Source organism: Anopheles maculipalpis, chromosome 2RL (genome assembly GCF_943734695.1).
Source record: "Anopheles maculipalpis chromosome 2RL, idAnoMacuDA_375_x, whole genome shotgun sequence".
In the NCBI taxonomy this organism is placed as follows: domain Eukaryota; kingdom Metazoa; phylum Arthropoda; class Insecta; order Diptera; family Culicidae; genus Anopheles; species Anopheles maculipalpis.
Genome location: NC_064871.1, coordinates 4,670,509 through 4,691,677, shown reverse-complemented (window position 1 = coordinate 4,691,677; position 21,169 = coordinate 4,670,509). Strand labels below are relative to the sequence as shown.

The 21,169-nt window shown below is 46.5% G+C and overlaps 1 protein-coding gene across 1 annotated transcript; it reads right to left on the bottom strand.

The window, feature by feature from the left end:
• Nucleotides 1-1,513: 1,513 nt before the first annotated feature.
• LOC126558392 (homeobox protein unc-42) lies at nucleotides 1,514-14,651 on the bottom strand. The gene is made up of 6 exons (XM_050214402.1): nucleotides 14,241-14,651; nucleotides 8,544-8,728; nucleotides 8,326-8,433; nucleotides 2,865-3,041; nucleotides 2,508-2,613; nucleotides 1,514-1,667 (listed from the first exon to the last, which is right to left on the bottom strand). Exons 1-6 carry the CDS (start codon nucleotides 14,644-14,646, stop codon nucleotides 1,561-1,563), a joined length of 1,089 nt encoding a protein of 362 aa, XP_050070359.1. The 5' UTR covers nucleotides 14,647-14,651; the 3' UTR covers nucleotides 1,514-1,560.
• Nucleotides 14,652-21,169: the final 6,518 nt, after the last annotated feature.

Below are 21,169 nucleotides of genomic sequence, written 5' to 3'. Positions count from 1 at the left end.
TAGCAGCAGTGTGTTGGTATAGCAGAGCAGCACTGTTTTAGTTAGTGTTTATTCTTTTGCATCCTTAATAGTTCCTTATATTACTCGTATAGTTTCTATGTACAAAGTGCACACACACACACATACACACGCACAATTACAGCACACAATTGAGCCATTCACAAACCAGGGGTCACACAAAACGGCTCCAGCGCAGAATAGTTTAGTGTCACTTGACTTGACCGATGAAAACACAACGGCTACTAAGCTCAACTAAGCCATGATTTGCATCCTGGGTGGTGTTGTTTTATGCGTCACTGCGTCTATGTGTGTGTGTGTGTCGGTTCGCGATGCGAGGATGCAGGCTGCATCGTTCTTTGTTCGGGCGTTTTGTGTTGATAAATAAAATAATTTAGCTATGATTTTGCTTTGTCATACATTGTTTTCCTTTAATCGATTGTGAAATGTGTAATTACACACACACACACGCGTGATGAAAGTATTTTATTAATTTCTTTTCTCGCATCCTCCTCGGTAGCAAAACTTTTCCTGTCTAGCGCGCCGTGTGTGTGTACGATTTGCTTATGTACGTTAGAAAATGCTTACCTCACTGATTGAGGTGAGTGTGTGTCTGTGTGAAAAGAAATGGGAGCTTATGACTTGAAAGATCAGACACTTGGGATCCTTGGCTCCATTGTGCTAGCTCCAAGAGGAAGATACCTTTGCTGCATCCTCGGGTAAAGTTAATTGTTTTGATTTTCATTGGATGCTTTCATAAACTAGTATTTAATTCCTTTCGCTATTTCCTCGTTTCACAGCAGCATAAGTGGGCGTCCCTATGTGTGTGTTTCTTTTAGCTCCCCGCGATCGGCCCAGTTGCATCAGTATTGCCACCATCATGTCCCCCACGATCAACGTAATGGAATGCAAATGCAAATTATGGCGAAATTCACCCCAAAACGGAACAGGAACAGGGCGACGGAACCGGAAAGCTTAAGATGGTGCCCGCGGGAATGTATCACCGTTAGAGGGAGGCTTTTTTTTACCATGGAGCACCCAGTGCTCTCCAACACGCACCAGGAACGATCTCATGCACGCGTTTCGATGCACGCAATAAATTAAATCAATTAGCATTTTCCGAGCGGTCGGAACCGGACACTAAACGGTTTTCTGTTTTTTAACAACATTGGCACAGGCCAGATCCCGTACCAGTGCTGATGAAAAATCATCATCAATAACAATGAGGCATAAAAGTGAACGGTATCTGGCGATCCTAAAAATAATGGCCATATCCTGCTGGTTGGTGTGCGTGGGTAAATGGGGACCATTGGTCCCCCCAAAACGAGCCATGATGTGCTGAAGGATGGGTGCGCTCCAACTGCATTGTTCGATGCAGTTAAATGGGTTTCGCTTTCTCCCCGTGGTCCACGTCCGACCGTCTGACTGCATCTGTGTGTGTGTGTGTGTGTGCATCGGGGGAATCTGACTGGCGGCTTAATGCAACGAAGAAGTGAGTATTCCTCTCTCTGTGTGTGTGCGTTTGTGTGTGGTACTATTTTGTATTCATTTGATCTACATTAATTATGTTTGGTATTGCAGCATTGGTGCGGACAGATTCGGATGATGGGAGCTGTTCATTCGCAGTGCCGATAAGCTTTTGTTGTACCATTCGTCCTCGGCAGTCATGCCTGTGGAAATAGGTGGAAAATGGGAGAGAAAATTAAAATTGAAAAGCGCATTAAAATAGGGAAAGCGGTATGGAAAAAAGGAAGACTCCATCCCGATACACAGCTGCTACGAGCAAAAAGCCACCATTGATGCAAAATGGACGTGAGACAGACGCGTGTGCACGTGTTGTTATTTCCGTTTTTTTTTTCGCTTCAAGAACGGCTACCGGAATGCAGAAACGTCTTCAAGACATTGGTAACGACGGTAGAGAGATGAGCAAAAGGCTGAAGTATGAAAGAAAAACACCCACTAGAAGAAGAAACATTATTGATCATTACCGCTCGGCGGAAATGACAAATTTTCCAAAGACGTGCCCTCACGTCAAAGATTGGCCGAGCTCTGGCGCCTACCAAAACAGGCTCGCTTCTGCTCCGGAAGCGAGACGTGCACCGGGCTGGCACACTCCGACACTTCAGCCCAGAGCAGCGCAAAAGGGCCAGCACATTTTCGAGGTGAAAATAGCAAATTTCCTTCCAAAAGATGCAGGCTGTTCCGATGATTTTGATGCGGGGAGAGATGGTGGTCCGGGCTGTAACGCCACAGCGGGAAGGCATTTATTTATTTATATCAAAGAATGCCATGAAAACGGGCTTGTGGCAGCGCCTGTCAGACGGAGATTCACACGGCACGGCACTCGATTTCACGCTCCATAGCAGCAACCGTGTGGTGTGCTGCCTTGCCATCGTTTACTGGCTGCAGATTGCAGAACAACGGCGGCGGCTAGCAGGCAGCGAGGACTCGTCACGCGTTTTCCGGTTGGGAAATGGGTGAGAGAAAAAAATGCAGGTCCGCAAACTTACCCATGGAGTCCTGGCGAACGCCAACGGCTCCCATATTGGAACCGTGCGTCATCGAGAACGGCTGCGTCATGCCCGGATAGGATGAGGCTCCCATTTGGAACAGGTCCTGATGGTGTTGGTTGGCGTAAAAGAAGGTAGTAGTAGAGTGGACGGAACCGGAAGGAAAACAGCAGCGTGAAAAAAAGGTAAGTACAAATCAATACTTTCAATATAGAACTGCCATGTACACACACACAGACACACACACACACACACACACACACTCATGATTGATGGGAAAATTGAAGTGTAGCTGTATGTGTGTGTGGTATAATTTTTTGTTGCAGTTGGTTCTTGTGTTCGCTTGGCCTACCATACCTGGGGATACCGGTTGATTGAATTTGGATGTGGATACGGTTGATAACCTCTCGAAACGCTGTAGCCCTGGATGTTGCGCATCATGCCATTGCAGGACGGTATGACCGAGGGCGCGAGTGCCTTCTGTAGCTGCTTCTCCTGCTTTCGGTACTTTGCTCTTCGATTCTGAAACCAAACCTGGCGAAAAAGAAAATGGGAAAACGTTTTGAGCGAAAATAGACGAGGTTAGGGCGCTATCGCTATTAGCATAGTTATTGGAGGTATTTTGTAAGGGTTACTGTCTCGAATGTCTGAAAGGTAAAGCATTTAATAGCTCACAAGTTTGTAGCTTACAGCGAACGAGCAATTTGGAATTGTTTTCCAAAACAAAAAGTACGCTAAAATGGCGGACGTAAACGTATTGTATGCGTGTGTACGAAACCATCCAGTAGGATGATGATACTCCGCCTCACGGTTTAGTGTGTCGAGATAGAAGTGGGAAGCGAACGAGGGTTGTTCGCTATTGAATCGACCCTTCTTTCTCGGCCCCGGTTTGTGTTTAGGTTCTGGTGCTTCCCCTCCTATCTAGCGGGGCAAACTGTGCACGTGACTAAGCATGTGTAAGTGTGAGAATATCCTGGCTCTGTGCCTGGTTTCGTGTTCGCTCTCCAGCATTAAGAGTGTGCGCCACAGGCATGAGAATGCTTGCCTACAAAATGGGATGTTTTGATTTCAAGTCTTGAAGTCTTGCAGGAACGTTAAAAGAAGATTAAAATGGCAACAAAGATGCACAATAATGGGATTCGTACGATCTATCCAACTACAGAATACCCTTGGAACAGATGAACGAGTTAATGCTGTGTGTATCTTGTTGGGCGGAATCCAGCATCCTGAGCGGGTTCCGTTCTCTCCGTAAGACACTCGACGATGTTACCACCAAGGCTTTAGTAGTTGACTCGTCGCGAAGTGTTCGCGAAAACGATCCGTTGTTGTCGATGGTTTTGTTACGCTACTAGCTGCTGGGGACGTTATCATCCTTATTTCATTTATTTGTTGTATTTTCGCGTTTCTTATTTTCTCCCTCTCCCGGTGAAGTACAGTGATCCAAGTCTTCTACCACGCCGCGCACTGATAAAGATGTCTTCCCCGGCTTTACGGCTGCAGTATCCAGCATGGTTGGATGGAGGGAAGATGCTGTCTTCTATTTAAATTAAATGTGTATACCGCTATTCGAAATCATCAGCCTCCAACCACTCCTCTTCGAAACCATTCCATTACGCCCACCACCAACACCACCAACGAACGTTAGCTTCTGCGAAAGAGCCCTACCTCTTGGAAGACGCGCGAAATGACGAGGGCAAAGTTTTGCCAGTGCCTTTTAGCGTCTTGAGAGGAATGGCGTATTGCTAGGGCATAAAGCGGGTGGTGATGGGACACGTACACGCACACGGTGTGTCGTCCCTATATCTCCTATCGGTTCGGTTCCTTGCGTTCTTATTGCACCGAGCGAGAACCGACTTCTCGTGGACACCATGAAACCGGCGGTGTTCGGGTGGTTAGTTCCGCCATTTTCCTTTCGCCACATACATACACACATACATTGTATGGCTTCTGTGTCCGGGTCAAGAGGAGTTGAGTGTGGAGGCCGTGGTGAGAGGTGGTCGAGTCGAAATTGAACTCGTAAATAAACTACGCGGGGAAACACACGGCACACAGTTGAACGAAAAGTGTCCTCGAGGGAGTGTGTGTGTGTGTGTGTGGGGATGGAAGAGGAGGATGACGTTCGAGTCTTCTTATGGCTTTGGGCCCTTTTCGGTTTAGCTTGAGTTTTTCCCTCTGCACGGTTGGGGGAAGGAAAGAAGGCCGCGCCTAAGAAGCGAAGACCTGTCGGAAACGGAATTTTGTGGAGCGTCGCCGGGATGAAGCCGCCGTAATGGAGGAATTTCCAAGAAGGCGGAGTAATTGAATTAAGGATCCATTTGATGTTGTAGATTACACACTAACAGCAAACGGGAATGCCGCGTACGCCTTGCACACACCCTTCACCAACCGTCTCCACCGCTTGCTATCCCTGGTGCTTGTAGGTAATTTTCTTGGCACTGTTCTTTTGGCCCGAAACGACGACACGGCTACACGTTTCTTTCGCTCTCGGGGTTTTAGCCAGGGCATCCCTTTATCCCTCCAGGTCCACCAGGCCAACGAAATCGAGGGAAGGAGGATGGAAAAGTTGGCAGGCCACCCTTCGAACGAATGTCCTTAAGATGAAGATGATGGCTACGAGGACGACCGACCGACCGACGATGATGATGCTTTGATGGGTTCGAAGTTTTACCAGTTTAGAGAGCTCGCTAAGCAGCAGCAGCAACGGCAAAGGTTTTCTTGTATTACTTTAAACTTGCGAACGCGGCGACGCTCCAGTGAACGTTCCGGAGAACGTATTTTTGAGATTGGGTTGCCTTTGCGCATTAGCCGTTTGTTTGTTTTCTTTTTTTTTTTCGTTTGTTTTCGATTTTCTTCGGAACGAAGCACGAACCTTCTCTGAAGTTGGTAGCGAAACGTTGAGAACTCGTGGGAGTTGCGCTTGAGTTTGGAGTAGCGAAAGCGAATTTTCTAAGCTCTGCAAGACGATATTAGCGATGGAATATTTATGGCGAAATACGTTTGCCATCGTTGCCAGGCGTGTCCTGCAGCATTTTTTGAAGGTTCGATTAATTTTGCGTGAGCATGTAGGTGTGCAATCTTGGAGAAAGATGTCCTTACAAAACATTACATTTTTATCTGCTTTCTTTTATGAAACTAATCCCTACGAAGGTCTAATTAGGAAAACCTCTGAGAAGCTTCTTTATCATTAAAAACGTTGCTCGGTGATACACTAGCATAAGTAGATTGATGGTGGCTCAATTGCATTACGTCTATAAATTCCACTTTCATCTGCAACACTAGTGCGACGAAATGCGACAACTCTTTTAGCCGAGAATTCTTTGTTTCCATAATTACCCAAAGATACAGACCACAGCGAGAAATTCCATCAGCTAATAATGTGATGCATCGAACCAGTATGCAAATTTGTGTGTTGTGGCAAAAGAAAAAACATAAATTTGATGCATATTAAGCATTCCCCAGTTTGTCCCAGGAATGAGGTAATGCGGGATGTATTGGCAGACCCATCTTTCTGATTAGACCGGCTAGCCCGGACGGGAAGAATTCGGTTCCTCTGTCTAAGCACTAGGCTTGGTACGTGCGCTTGATGAAGGGGCTATATTGGTGCTGATGAGTTTCTATATCTACCGTTCGTCAAATTCGAGTACGAGCCTTTCATGTCGTTCAGATCCATGGACGACACAGTCGCACAGGACCGCTGCTCGTCAGTCACGAATTCGAGACGGCTTTTGCCTAGAAAAGACAAACAATCTACTCTTTCGGGGCCGTATCGATATCGATGACGCGAACCGTTAATATGCGATGAGTTAGTTTGGGTTTGGCTTTATTGGTTATACCCTTTGCTGGTGTTAGGCTAGCAGCTAACTGCTCCAGCTTTCCCTGCGAGAACGGTAGCAGTTCCGCACTTTGATTATTTTGTTGTACATCGAACGACGAAATAAGCCAAAAACAATGGCATCGATGGTGAATATCGTTCGGGAAACAAAATAATTGCACCGGTATGGTTTCTCCTCTTTTCGTGTAGGCTTTGTGTGTGCACGATAGAATACAACACTAGAATACAATAATAATAAATTCACAGCGCAGCACCGGTAGTCTAGGGAACTCGAGACTAGACGAGCGAGCCGTCCGAAAAGCTTTTGCTGTGCCAAAAAGTGTTTTCATCTTTGTTCATCGGGCATCCCTGCCGGGCGCCGTATCCTGATAAGGACGTATCAGAGCGAATCAATCCATCGGTGCAAGTTGTGGGTCCTTTATGTGTTTTCCTTGCCTAGGTACGGTATAGATGATTGAGAGTTTGAGCACCGAAAACGAATTCAGCCGAGAGGCTGAACACAGTAAAATTGATCATAGCAAAACAAAAACACAACAAAAAACTATCAATATTCGAGAACGTTCTAGCTCTTGCGGGCAGAGGTGGGCTAGGATGTGCCTATACTGGATCAAACGCACACGAGGACGATCCGATGCACACGCATTGCACAGAACAACCCCGGCCCGGTACACTCTCATTGTCGACGGAGTCAGACCTTCAGCCTTTTCAGCTCCCTCGAAGTCCCCGGGAAGCAGTTAGTTTGCAAATGATGGCGCCACGTACACGTACGTACGAACAACCGTACCGGACGAAGATGGCGGCCGAGTATCAGCGAGGTGTGTTCCGCTCATATCGTTCGAATATCTTCATTGAATTATTGATGCAATCAATAAGTATTATTTCGTCATTTGAGCATCGCTAGTCGGTTTGGTGGCTGGCTAGTCGTGACTAAATTTTGCGCGTAAAACCCGACCCGGAATGTGTTTGCTTAGCACCCTGGGCCCAGGATGTCGGTAAGTTTGATTGGGTCGCATTGGGCATTGGTTTGTATGAGGAAGACATTTTTATTACGCGACTGTGAAGGCAAGGTTCATGCTACTATTAAAATGTGAATTCCCAACGGAGAAGTGGTTGTCAAAATGAAGTTTCTAGTACCTATCTACTACCTCAAGCTTTATGAGAAGATACTTAAAGGATCCTCTTCAGATTAAACTCAAGAGAAAATGGATACCATTTAACAACTTTAATATCCCATGTTCGTCTATTCCCTCTTACACCACTAAACAGTTTATTGAATTTCTGGCAACAGTATTAACGTGGTACTGCTGCTGCTGCTGCTGCTGCTGCTCGCTTTTTCCCCTCCAACACAATCGGAATGTGCATGGAGCCCAAGAGCACGTGAACAGAAATTCCGATATTTCTCTTCCGCCCATCTTCAATCATTCTTCTGCGTTGTGAGTCAATATTCTAACATCGCCCTGCAAGCGTCGTCGTCGTCGTCGATCGTGAATATTAATCATCCCCGACGATATGGAATCGGTACGAAAAACCGCCATGTGCTACACCGCCGCCAGCAAAACAAAACTGATCGCGAAAGGCAATAAAAATAGAAGGAAGTAAACGTTGAAAGTAGAACGACGGCACAAAAATTAGCATAATAGATGGCACCGTAATTCCATGGTTCGCAGTGACGGTACCTTCCACTCTTCGTACCACAACGCGCGTGTACACTGACGTGGATGTCCGCCATGTCTTCGATTGTTGCCGTGTCAAGTTTGAATGAAAATTTCAATTTTCACTTTCGCCAATTAGCATACCAAATTGTGTCTGTCTGTGTGCGCGCACACACTAAGCCTAAGCCTGTTAGTGTACTGTGTGCTGCAAATGTGTTCCACAAAAAAGAACGAACACTACACTGCTACACTACTAAGGTTGAGGGTGCGTCTGTCAAACGCAACGGTGTCATAAGTGGCTTACTACACTGTTCTAACTACTCACTGTACTAACCTGTATCCTGGCTTCGTTCAGCTTAGTGGTTCGTGCTAGTTCCTCCCTGCAGTAGATATCCGGATAGTGTGATTTCGCAAAGGCCGCCTCTAATTCTGCTAATTGTTCCTGCGGGAGCACAAGAAGCAGCGCACGGTAGAAGATAGATACACCGGGAACCGGGAATTAGTATCACCCCGGGACTTACGGGCACCTCTCGCACAGGACTCGCTACTCACCTGAGTGAAGGTAGTTCGGTGTCGCCTTCGGGCCGGTGTCGGGCAGGATGCTGTAGTAGGCGTGTGGCCAGCATGCTGAGGCAACCCTGAGATGCCACTTCCGGGTGACGAGATGCCACCCGGCACCGAGGAACCGAGCGGGCCACTGTTGGGTTCGGGTTTTAGTTTTTTAAATGCACCTTCCGCTGTTGTACGGTGTCGACCAGACCATGATATGTCGTTGTAAAAATGTAAAGGAAATTATCAGATTTAAAATGCATCTTTTTGGTTGTTGTTGCTTTTGCTCAGTAAACGAAGGATCTGGGCAGAGGGACACGGGATTATGATGGAACGGTTTGTAGATGCACTGATACGGCGACATCAGTTCTCCGAGGGTTGATTCTCGTTGAAGATAAGGCACGATAAGTGAAAAGTAAACCCTGAATGAAAGGGATCACTCGGGGTAGCTTGGGTAGAGAGCGGCCGAGTCAAGTGTATATTCTATTTGCAAAACCCACAGGACATCACTCCGGGTTTGCACAACCCGAACCCCCGTGCTTTATGAATCCCTTGTGAGCCTTTAAATTTGTCATCAAGATCTGAGAGGACTACTACACTCAGCGAACGATGCAGGAAATGGATTAATAATAGAGGTACCATATGTAGCATAAATAATAAATAGGTATCTGGACCATGCGCCGCAGCGCTGACAGAAAGGGGACGAGCATTGGGAACCGCCGTTGAGTGGCAACTATCTGCATCTGGAGATGTTTGATCGATAAGATAGTGTGCTTTAAAATTGCGACATGAAGTCTCCGGAATCGTATCACTTTTCAATTTGCAGCCATAGCTTTGGGGGCAGTAAATGGCGCGTCATGGTGGCACTTAATTAGCTCGTATGAATGTTTTGTCTGCTTCGAAACACAATGTTGCTAGTCCATTGGGAGGACCGGCTTAAACGGTACACGTACCTTCGATTATTCTAATTAGCATTGGTGTAGTCCACACGCCCACACATACACACACAGGCAAAAAAAAAGCTGCCGATTTACCTATCGATAAATAGTTTGCCAAAACCGCCCGGGTGTCTCGTCAGTGGCGGTTGTCACAATTTGATTTGAGGCATCTGGCTAGAGAGCTGTACAGGGAGACACTCGGAGTCCGGAAGGCGGATAAACGCTCTAACCAACATCATGTACAAACCACACCAACACTAGCACGCAGCCACCACCATAATCACTAAGCGCGGCCATCACAAAAAAGGCCTCCACTAAACATCCTGACGTTAGTAAGCGCCGTATTAGTAGTAGTAGTGAGTAGTAGTGAAGCAGGGGTGTGAAAAACAATACACTGGCAGGATCGGTGCCGTTTAGTTTAGCGGTGAAGTTCACCACGATCGACGAATCGCACATACGGGGTACACTCACACACATACACACACACACACACACTCACGTAGCCAGTTCGACGAAATCGAGCCATATAATGAGCCAATAAATTGGTGGTATCCATTTAAATAATACTAATTAATAAATTGATTGTAATTAAATCGATAATTATAGAGCCGTTAATTACAAAGTAATGGGCTAAACCTAAATTCAATACCGTGATCGCTGTATCGGACAGACACACATACAAGCACACGGAAAAAGGAGCTCTTTTGGCCTGTTTTGTCGTTGTTAGTCATCGACAGGGAATGGTGTTTTTATTTTTGTACAGTAGATGTCCCACACAGGACATTGTTTTGCAGCGTCCTATGAAAGGGGATGATTTTTTAATGTTATTTTTCGTAGATGGTGGACGAATTTCGCCCTAAATGTAATATCGAGACAAACGACCGCGTAAGCTGTCAAACGATGATGTACAATCGATTCAGGATTAAGTATCTACATCAAAGAATTGTCCCGATGAAGGGGTTAAATTTTTTATCAATATTTGGGGCTTTTTCCATGGTTTATCAACCATTTTGTTTGGGGGATTGCATACCTTCAGGCTTAAGCTAGATTTGAAGATTTAAAGCGCGTGAATCCTACTAGCAATACAAAATTGCTTAAAATAATTGCATCCATTTGTAAAAAGGACAGCATCCTTGCTGAAGTCATGCATTCGAAACATTATGTGATTAAAGCACTTTATGTACCTATCAGTTTCCCAACTAAGCGTACTTGGACTCTTCCGACCAAGTAACTAGTTTTCTTCCATTCGGAAAACCACCGAACTGGACCCATGCCCAACACCACAACTCCAAAATAAAACACTTCTGGCGTATTTTCCGCCGGGTAGAGGTGCTCTGACTCGGAACGGACTCACACGGCTCTAAAATCAGTTTGCTCATTAGCAGATGCTGGCCGGCTGGTCGTTCCACCTTTAACGATTCGTTGTTGGCATTCGACTTTCACACAGATTCGTGTCGCTGTCTGTTTGTGTGTGTGTGTGCTTCAAAAGTAGAACCGCCATGCTGGTAATGAAGGATAGAGCTGAGAGCAAACGGATGTGGCCAGACGAGAGGATACTCGACTCCAAAACGAGGCCTTTCATTGAACCGGTGGTGGACGAAAGGCTTTTTAGTATGCAAATGGTATAATTCCATGATGGAAATGAATAAATTATTTCGCAATGTCTACACTACATCCACTCCTCCCAAATAGGCACAGGGTTCGGTCGGTTGACGCAAAGGCTCTCGGATGATGGTTGGTTGGTTGGCGCTAAAAATGCTCCCTGTCCTACGATCGTGAATGGTGACAGACGCCGATCATGAGCGGGATACATCACTCACTCGAGCTAGATGACAATGATTGTGGTGAAATGTGGGCGATGTGTTGTCGGGATCTCTGGCTGTCAGTGTCCGAGAGCTGTGACATGAGCCTTGTAAGCTTGTGCGCGTTCTCCACGTGTGCGTCCAGTTGAAGGGTCCTTTTTCGGTCAGAAACGTACAAGGTGAAAAGCTCCGAGAATCGTCATCACACGCGCTCATCATGATGATGTTGCCATCAACAACGTCATCGCCAGCTAATGATGATAGATGCGCATAATTGTGCTGTTAGTTTCCGGAATGCCTCTACACGGCCCCCTCCCAAAAGAATGAAATGTAAATCATCAACCATAACTACGTAAAGTTGTGACCAGGTTCGCAATAAAAGAGTGTCTCACAAACTGCCACCAGAGATCGTTGACTACCTGGAAATGGATTAAAGGCAATCAGGGCGGTGGATATTTTGTCTAGCACCTTTGGCCCTTAGTTATCAGTATTGCCCGGAAGGGTTCGAGCCTCCTTTTACCTTTGCAACATCGGAAGCGGAAAGAAGACGGGCAATTTTAATCGGATCTGGTCAGTGGTAAGAAGTCGCCCGGATAGTATGGTGTCGTCTGGAACACGCACCAAGGGAACGCTGTATCGGTCGCAGTCACTGTGCGCATTAACATAATTTACAAAAATAAATAATTCATTAATAACCGTTGTTGGTTTCGCGAATCACGCGCCGTCGTCCACGCGAAGAAGAACCACCCGGAGGCCCCGGAGGGTCAACTCCATCACCAGGCCCAGGGTTGTTCCGCAAGTGGTAAGGAAGGAAAAGCGATTAATTAGTTAAATGACACCCACGTTTACCTTTAATTAGCCCATCTACATAATTGATACGGTACCGGTAACAACGATGCTGAGCACAGTTTTCGGGTGAAGAGTCTCTCTTTCCTCGGAAGAGATGTTTTAATCCCGTAAGAAGACTTACACATGGCTAACCGGGTCTGTTGCGGTTTTTGGTTGAGAAAGATGCGCTAATCAAGCCACAGACCGATAAGTACTTGTGTTCTAGTCGAGCGGAACTCGAACACTCACCGAATCTAACTAGCCGACCGATGCGCGGGATGTACATATATCTTTTTATCCTTTGATCGAAATCCTATTTAGTGCCGGCCAGTACCTTTCTTGCTGCATCGTTCCCTAAAAGCCGCTGTCACGCTGGGCTCTAATTCTACACCAACCATATGGCCCATCAGTCTGGCGCTAGAAAACCGGCTCGATCCTAGGGATCCTAACCCTGGAGATATTCCTCTCATGCTCGCGCACCCACTGTCCCATTCAATCGCGAAAGAAAGCAACAATAATGAAGTGCAGCTTACGACAAGTATGTCAACACCTTTTGATTGCTCTCTAATTCCCCTTTGACTATTACTTTATTTGATGCACACGGGCAAGGACCCTTACCGAGATTGACAGTTCCCGATTTCTACCCTTGCATCGGGAACAGAAAGGAACCGCAAAAAAAAAACACATAATAGAAAATCAGGAGGGTTCGATTGCAGGAGGGCATCGAGCAGCAGCCCTGCCGTGTATAGCGGCGGGATCTAGTCATTTCCCCTTACCTACGGTTCCATCCCGGAATAGCGGAAGGACTCAATTGCTTTGTAATCAGTGTGTGTGTGTGTACTTTGGTAAATTTTTCGGCTTTTCAATGCTAATGACCGCTCTGTAGGAACGCCCGATCACCTACGGTCGTCTACAATTGCAGTCAGTATTTAGTTCGAATGACACATACCGTGACCACATCTACATTGTGCCGAAACACATTTCGGGCCACGGTCGGGGTTGAAGTGTGAAGCTTATAGCGCGGGTAACATTTGTTCCGGTGTCCTCTTACCAGAAATGTAACCATTTGTTTGCACTCCGTCCGTACCGTTCCTCGCGTTCCGTGAACCTCTTTAGGTCCCATTTAGCCTAGGGGATGTCCCTGAACTTCTGTAGTGCTTTGCATTCAACCTGTCATTATTATTGTCATCATTATAGCGCTATAATGGCAGCTGAGTGAAGGTGGGTACACGAGGGTACGGTGGATTTTGTCGTACATCGATAGGTGTTTACAAGATCCGAGATTACATCCGATAGGTTCGATAGTGCCCGAATTGGGGTGAAGGAGTCAACGTGAAGTGGATGAACAATATTTATTTTATGGATTTGATAGTCACCACTGTGCAAATACTTACACAGATTTGTAGAAAAAATATGTAAACTTGCGCTCAATAGGACTACTAATTGAGCAATTAAACGAGAAGTCGTCAAAAATCCTCACCCTTGCTGAAAGACAGCTGTCAATAAGACAAATCAAATGGTTTCGTGCATCAATACTCCAACTCACGTCGAACTTGTTGCCGACGGCATCAGGAAGTCTTTGTTAAAGTCCCGTCGGCAAGCAGTGGTTCGATAGCAGCTGTCAAAAAAGCATCAAAAGCATCCTCAATATCCCACATGGAGTGCGATCTCTAACCCGTTTCTATCATGCGTATAATTGTTCGGCCAGTAGTAGAGTTATCCAGCCCAACACTGACCACCGGACGCACTTTCTTTTTCGCCCTAAAAAGGCACCACAAACGCGCTTCGTGAGGTGTGTTGTGGGCCTCCAAACAAACGCCGTTCACTGTTTCGGCGAATCCTCCTGCCCAAATCCCATTAGAAAGCTATTCTTGGCCATTTAACGCCGAACTACAATATAATGGATGGATTATCCGTTCCCGGTGCGTTCCCTGTTTTTTCCCGCGTTAATCCAGGGCACGTGCGGGCATTTAAAGATTTGTGCCAATAAGGGTTGCCGTTCGGTCGTGTGCCGACGGTCAAAACACGCCGGTGCGACGATTACACCGACGGAGAACATCTGCGGGACAGTTGGAGTGGTATGTATGTGTGTTTTGGATGATTTTTGGACGAGGCTTTAGGACACTGCTTACCCGTAACGGACCCATTGTCCGACAGTCGGTTCGGAGGTGTGTGGGCTGGCGTGTGATGGTGGTGATGATCGCTGATCGGCGTCCCGGCTAACCCCCCGTACAGTGCACTGAAGTCTTCCGGTGTGCTGCTACACTTCCGATGCTGCCCTATCGATTTGTCCCCGTTCGTGCCCGTCGGCCCACCAACACCGCCCCGCCCGTGGTCCTGCGAACCTAGCCCGAGCAATCGGTTCTCGTGCGAAGCGATGCCCATCAACCGATTGTCCTGCAGGGACATAAACTTACTATCCTGTCCCGCGTTGTGCTGGGACAGGTTGCCACCGTGCGTCAGGGCTGCATGGTCGTCTAGCAGACCCTGCTGCAGACCGAGCAGTCCACCGACCAGATTCGGTCGCAGATCGTCCATCAGCTTCGACTGGCTGCAGGAACCGGCGGTGGAGGTGTTAAAGTTCAGCTGCCGGCTAAAGATGGCCGGAAATATGTTGAACTGCTGCGAGTCCGAAACTGCGGACGCACTGGTCGGACTCAGTCCGAGCGGTGGCACTCCGTTCGACACACCGTCCGGGCCACCCCCGATACAACCAAGACCACCGACGCTCCCCGGTACACTGGTCGCGACACCTCCTAGAACACCGCCGACGGGGCCGGTTCCGGCGCAGTTGGTTTTGAACTCCACCGTGGGGCCGTGGCTGTCTTGGGTGCGGGTGTGGCCGGCGTTGGACAGCGACGATGGTTCGGTGAGCTCGGCATTCACCACCGGCGCAGGCAGGCAACAGTAATCCGTCGGCAGATACAGCTTGAAATACCGCGGGAACCGGTAATGTGTGCACTAAGCCAACAAAAACTCCCTCACGCACACACAAGCACACTCACGCACACGTACACTCGGGAGCTTCAGCTGGAACTAGAATTGAGCTTTATCGCGAGACATAGCGTTCGATACACACATTCCCATTTCTGGTGCAGAAATCGACAACTGAGGACCCTCCTTTTTCGGTCAATTTAACGAACTTTTTGGGAGATTCATTTATGCACAACACATGCGTTCATTCTTAGTAGAACGAAAGGTAAATGCCAATCCTTCTTCGAACAGGACACCACAAAACATCCACTGGAACTTGCACTAATTATTTTTATCGAAGTTGAAAGAGTGATAGATCCAACTAGTCACACTTCGGGTCTATTTTCAAATATTATCAATCACCTCGGTTGTTCTAATGGAATGAATCTACACAACTTTAAATACAATTTACTAGTAGTGTTTTTGGCAAAACACATTGCCAAATGTTGACACTTGAGCCTTGCAACATAACTTTACACCATTTCTATCACACGTTCTTATCATTCCAACTATTCGCCAGGTTTTCTTCTCTTCGTCAGAGACCTACTTCAACGTGGATCACACACTTTCGCTAGTTCAGCCTAGGCCTAGGTACCGCTCTTTACGTCCTAATTCTTGGTTGGTTGGTCGTCTGTTCGGGTCGGTTCCGTCCTCGGTGTATGTAGCGGCACAACGCAGTGCACATCTGTCTGTCCGGACTGTGAAATGGAAATGCTTGAAAGTAACAAAATTAATATCATCTGATGTCCCCTCTCGACGGAGTACCGGATCGCTGGCCCGACGGGTTTCGATTGCTCCGAGTATTTCCCTTCCCTTCCTTGCCACACATCAACCCGCCTTGTTACGCCTTTACTTTTTTCGATGCGTACGGGCGCGAAAATGCCGTGCCAAGGTCCTTTCCACGCGCGAGGATACGCTCGTAGATCCTGAGACCTGGTGGATGGTTGGTGGGACGGTTCTATCAACTGTGCAATTTAACGGTACTTCAGCGGGACGCGGGTGTGTGTAGCAATAGAAGCAGTGTTGCCAAAAATCTTTATTCCTACAGCATACGGGGGAGGTTGAACACAATGGAAGTGGTGCGAGCGAGATAACGATGTCCATTTATTTACGAACCTGTCCACCAACACAAATGGGAGAGAGAAAACAGGACTCTTTCCATCCAGCTCGGCGCAGTGTGCGCATGTCCTTGCGTTTATTGTTGGGTACGAAGCGTTTGGAAGGATAAAGCAGGACCACCGCACATCCCACAGCGAGATCCCTTTCGTAGACGACATGGCCAAAAAAAATTGACCAATCATTTCGAGCTAATGTTTTCGGTGCACGTTTCTACGGCAACGCCATAGCGTGTTGGTGGTTGAAACGGGATAACTAGCGCCATTTCTTCCCAATTCCAAGCGAGAGAGAGCGCGAGCGTGTATCCTTGTGTGTCCTGTATGTCCTTTCTTGCTTATCCTTGGGTTGATGTTCGCGTTCGTTCCGTTGTGTGGGTGCGATGGCCATTGCGATTGCCGATGAAGTTGTGTCTGTGTGGATCACACAGCAAAAGGTGACTTTCGCCATTGTGGGTCATGGGGAGAAGGGGCATTGCGACGGCATTCGATGGGTTGCGGGAGCAGCAGCTACAAAATGGTTGTCCATACTTTGCCCTACGGGCAACAATTCGCAGGATTCGTCGGAGGACGCTATCGGACGGACGACCCCGGAATGGGGTCAGCCCGGGATGAAGTTGTAGTTTCATTTTATCGCATACCTTTTTTCTGCTCTTCCCTCCGTTCCTCGCTTGCGCCAGTCGGTGAGGGGAAGGGATGTCTTTGTTTTGGGGAGACCAGGGGAGTTCTGGAGATATACCTTTCATGCTTGCGAGCCCCAACAGTCGGCCATCTGGCCATCTGGGAATCGTCGAGCTGCTGGGCGGCTGAAGTTGATTGGAAAAGAACAACATTCCGGGGATTGTTTCGGTGGTTGTATGTGTGCGTGCTTTTTTTTTCTCTTATCCGTTGCTCGTTGTTGTTTATTTACCCTCTTACTTATCGGGTGGGCAAGATACTTGGGAGGCATCTTTTTTTTTTCTTTTGCCTCGAAACTGTGCGCGCCCTGGTTGGTTGTTGGTTGTAGGAGGTATTTAAATAAATTGAAAACAAACTCTTGACAGGAGCAGGTTTCTGATACTTGGCCGTGATAATAGAAGCCTCGTGACTTTGCTGATGTTTTGCAAAAATTGCGTGAAAACGACCAAAAAATCAGGAGCTCGTTTTCGTTTTCAGTAATCATTCTCAACATGATCAATTCCTTTCAAAAGGAATACTTTTATCAGGTAGAACATCAATATTTCCCCTTGGTTTTTCCTCATCCAAACCATTACTGCGCGATAAGCGACAATCGATTGATCCCCCTGTTTCCAGTTCCAGTTCTGGTTCTGCTTTAAAGCTAGCTAGCTCGGGCTATGGCGGGTGGATGACATTTGTGGAAATAAAGTTTAGCAAATGTAATTATGTCCGCTATACTACCACCACTACAGGCCAACTCCGAGCAAGGCGAAGGTCGGAAACGGGGAGAAGGTTTTTGACTATCGCAGTTGAATCTTGTCCCAACCTGACCAGAGCAAATCAATTTATCATGATACACGGATCCGAATGACATGCGGGGGTGGAGAACTCGCTCTTCGGTTAAATTTGATGTAGAACGCAACGGAAAGAGCAACTTTAATGTGAAGTAAGAACGGGTTTTATTGACAATTTTAAAAGAATATGCAATGTGTATTGTATCGTATTGTAATTTTTGCTTGAAGGATGATTTTTGAATAAATCTATTCAATCACACATTATACGTTTTTAGAAGACTTCCTTTTTCATCTCGTTCCGTTTACAATGCGCTCGGTTGTCCTTGCTATTGCACATTGCATTGCATTGCACGTTGCATACGTTTAGGCGCCAAACGAAATAAACACCATTTCACACACCTCTCTGCCTGAAAACGCTTCCTAATCATGTGTGAATTCATGACTCTTGAAAAGACTTTTTTTATTCAGCTCAGTTTGAAGCGGTTGTATGGAAATAATTCTTTATCCTAATTAGGGGGCGTTATTCCTTCAGCCCAAGTAATGACACGTGCGCTCACTTTACATGCGTGATGTCACAATATTTACTCTTCCGGTATGGGTTCCGGTACCTCGCTAATTACCGTGGGTACACACATATTAGTGAGGTCAAACCCTCTTTCTAAGGCGGAGCAGATCGGGCGTTGCGCTCCATGAAGGTTCGGTTGCGTTTTTTAAACAGTCAAGAATTAATAATACACCGTGTACACCACTCGCCAAATGGCCACATACGGTGAAAATAAGCTTTATAAATTCTAGTCCCTACATGTTTGACCTTCCCTCTTTTAAGCTTGGGAGAGAAGAAGACGGAGAAGGCTCTGTCTGACACCTTTTTGTTGTCACAATCTCGGGTGAATTGTTCTGACACGTGGCCTCGGTACGCCTCCACTGTGTTGGTTTGATGTAGCCTTATTTAGGCCACACATACACACACACACACATGAGCCACAAAGAAATCCTTTCTAACGATCCTCCAGTACGAGCGAAAGAAAATAAGGGACACATTCTTTCATCGTTAAGCCACAGACACACACACACACACACACAGAAGGACACCGGCGAACTTCGATGGTACCCGGTGGCCAAAGTGTCAAGTAGCAAACCCCGAAATGCATTAGGGACAACTTGACAACACCGCAGCGGGACGTACACACACAACCAGATCAACGCGAGGAAGGGCTGGCAAGGTTAGGGCTGGTAGAAGAGGGGATGGGATGAAAATAGAAAGCATTTTTCGTGTTAGTACTCGGTGAGTGGTTAAGAGATAAAATGAAGACAGGAAGCGAAAAAAAAAACCTCACCTAAATGGGGAAGAAACAACAGCAACAAACAAGTAAGTGAAGGAATAACCAGCGAAAAAAAAAAAAACACCACAGACACACACCGTAAGAACCAACGATTCCGGGTACGGTAATGCACGGTAATGCACTAAACCAAATCTAATTGCTGAACTCTCTTCTCCCGTTGTTGGTGGATCAAACGGTGCGGAGCATGTGTGTTGTGCCTTGTAGTGTGTTCCATCTCGAAATCGAGCCTTACCGCTTCAACCGTTCATGTGTGGGTGTATGTGGTTTGTCCAAAAAATGGGAAATAAACTTTGGCCAAATTACTTAAACATAAAACAAAACCATCAAAAGTTTTTTTTTTTCGGTTGTCATTTTTTATTCTTGTTGCAGCCCATTCTACGGCACCGGAATCGTCCTGAATGTTGACGTTTGCCTGTGCACTATAGCGCTAGCAAAGTGAGCGAGTGAACATGCCAAATGCAAGGCACAAAAAAAAAAAAAAAACATCATCAAGATACCGAGAAACACTACCCATCAGGCGGCGGTGTCTCTGGTTCGACGGTGGTAAAGTAAACGTACTAACTTACTTCAAAGGAAGCTCTACCGATCTCTACATCTTCTAGGCGACGCCATCATGGGCCCGATCCTTCAGATCGTTCCTTTGACGTTTTTAGAAACGATTCCCGTGTAGGTTTATGTGTGCGTGTGTTAGCAACAACAAAGAAACGGCGACAAAAAAGCACAATATTGAAGCTTTCCGATGAATGGTATAACTCCATGAAACCACAAACCGTGTTCCACGAGCATGGAGGCAGATAAAAGAATTTTTCTAATTTAAAGAAAATAATGTACTGGTTCAATGCAACCGGAGTTGATTGTAAGTCTTTGATAATTCACTCGCATTGTTCGCTCGCATTGTATAGCAAGGTCTCGAGACTGGGTTCAACTCACGTCTGAAGATTCAATAAGGATTTTTCTCCAATTTGCTGTGTTTTGCCTTGTAGAAATTAATTTGACATTTGAGAATGCTGGACCAAAACAAATTACTAAACAAAAAATTTTAAAAAGGAGAGGATGCTTTTGTGGGGTAAATCCGGGGGACATCCGTTCCGTTAGTATCAGTGGAACAATAGATGATATTGAAATCTGTTCTTGACTTGGTTTTGGTAGACCGTTCTTAGCATTAACTTTCTACAAATTGAATTCTTCATTTGATCTCTCAAACGTACTCTGAATTCTTCAAATTTTTGTAGCTCAACCCAGCGCATAATTTCTCGATAAAAATACTAAGCAAAAATCCACCAAAAACCCTCCACGAATGCCCTAAAATTTTGCACGAATCGATTATAAATGTTCGAAAACCGTTTTCTCATTCATTTTCCTGGCTTTTGTACTCCTTCCTTCCCTTGCCTTCGGAAAAACTCACTCCTCCGCTAGAAGAGTATCGACGGACCGACCATTCGTCCACGTATCCTTCCGCCCATTTTAAACCGCCATCGTGCTATGTTTTTCTTTGCGAGAAACCAACCCCAGAACCAACACAAGCACTTCACCACATCCCAGAAGCTTTGCATCCCCCCGAAACCAACCATGCTTCCACAAACCCAGCCTCAGCTCCTTTGAAACAGCACTCGAGGAGATTGTATATTTTATGCGGGATACATTAGCCAATTTCGCGAAAACCGTTTTACGGACAGTTACTAAAACGTTTTCCTCTCCCCCCACTGAAATTCCTGCCCACCTGAAGTGGGCAAAAGGGACGCAATAGCGAATCGGTGGGTGTTGCTATAAACGGGGCGAGCAAACAAGCCAACAACAACAACAACAACAAAAAAATACAAAAAAATGCCAGCCGTAAACGATCGTAATTAAAAAAACATGATTCCTTTTATCTACGGCAAAGCATAAAAAGCTTAATGTACGTGTGTACACTTTCGTTTCGCTGCTGCGCTCTTCTGCGTTTGCCGGCGCAGTCGTCGGTGATGGAGGCATCATCGGTTCCATCGTGGTTCCTGGCTACCTTCCACATTCCTTTCCTTGCTGCTGGACGAGGTTTTCTTTCATTGCTGCTCAATTTCAAAATCGTTCTCCCGCGTGCGTCCTCCCGATACCGGGGGACGTCTCGCAATTGACGGTGGTGCACACACGAACGCAGCCGGTTCTATGTGCCCTCCGGACGCAGCCGGAAAGCATGGCGATGATG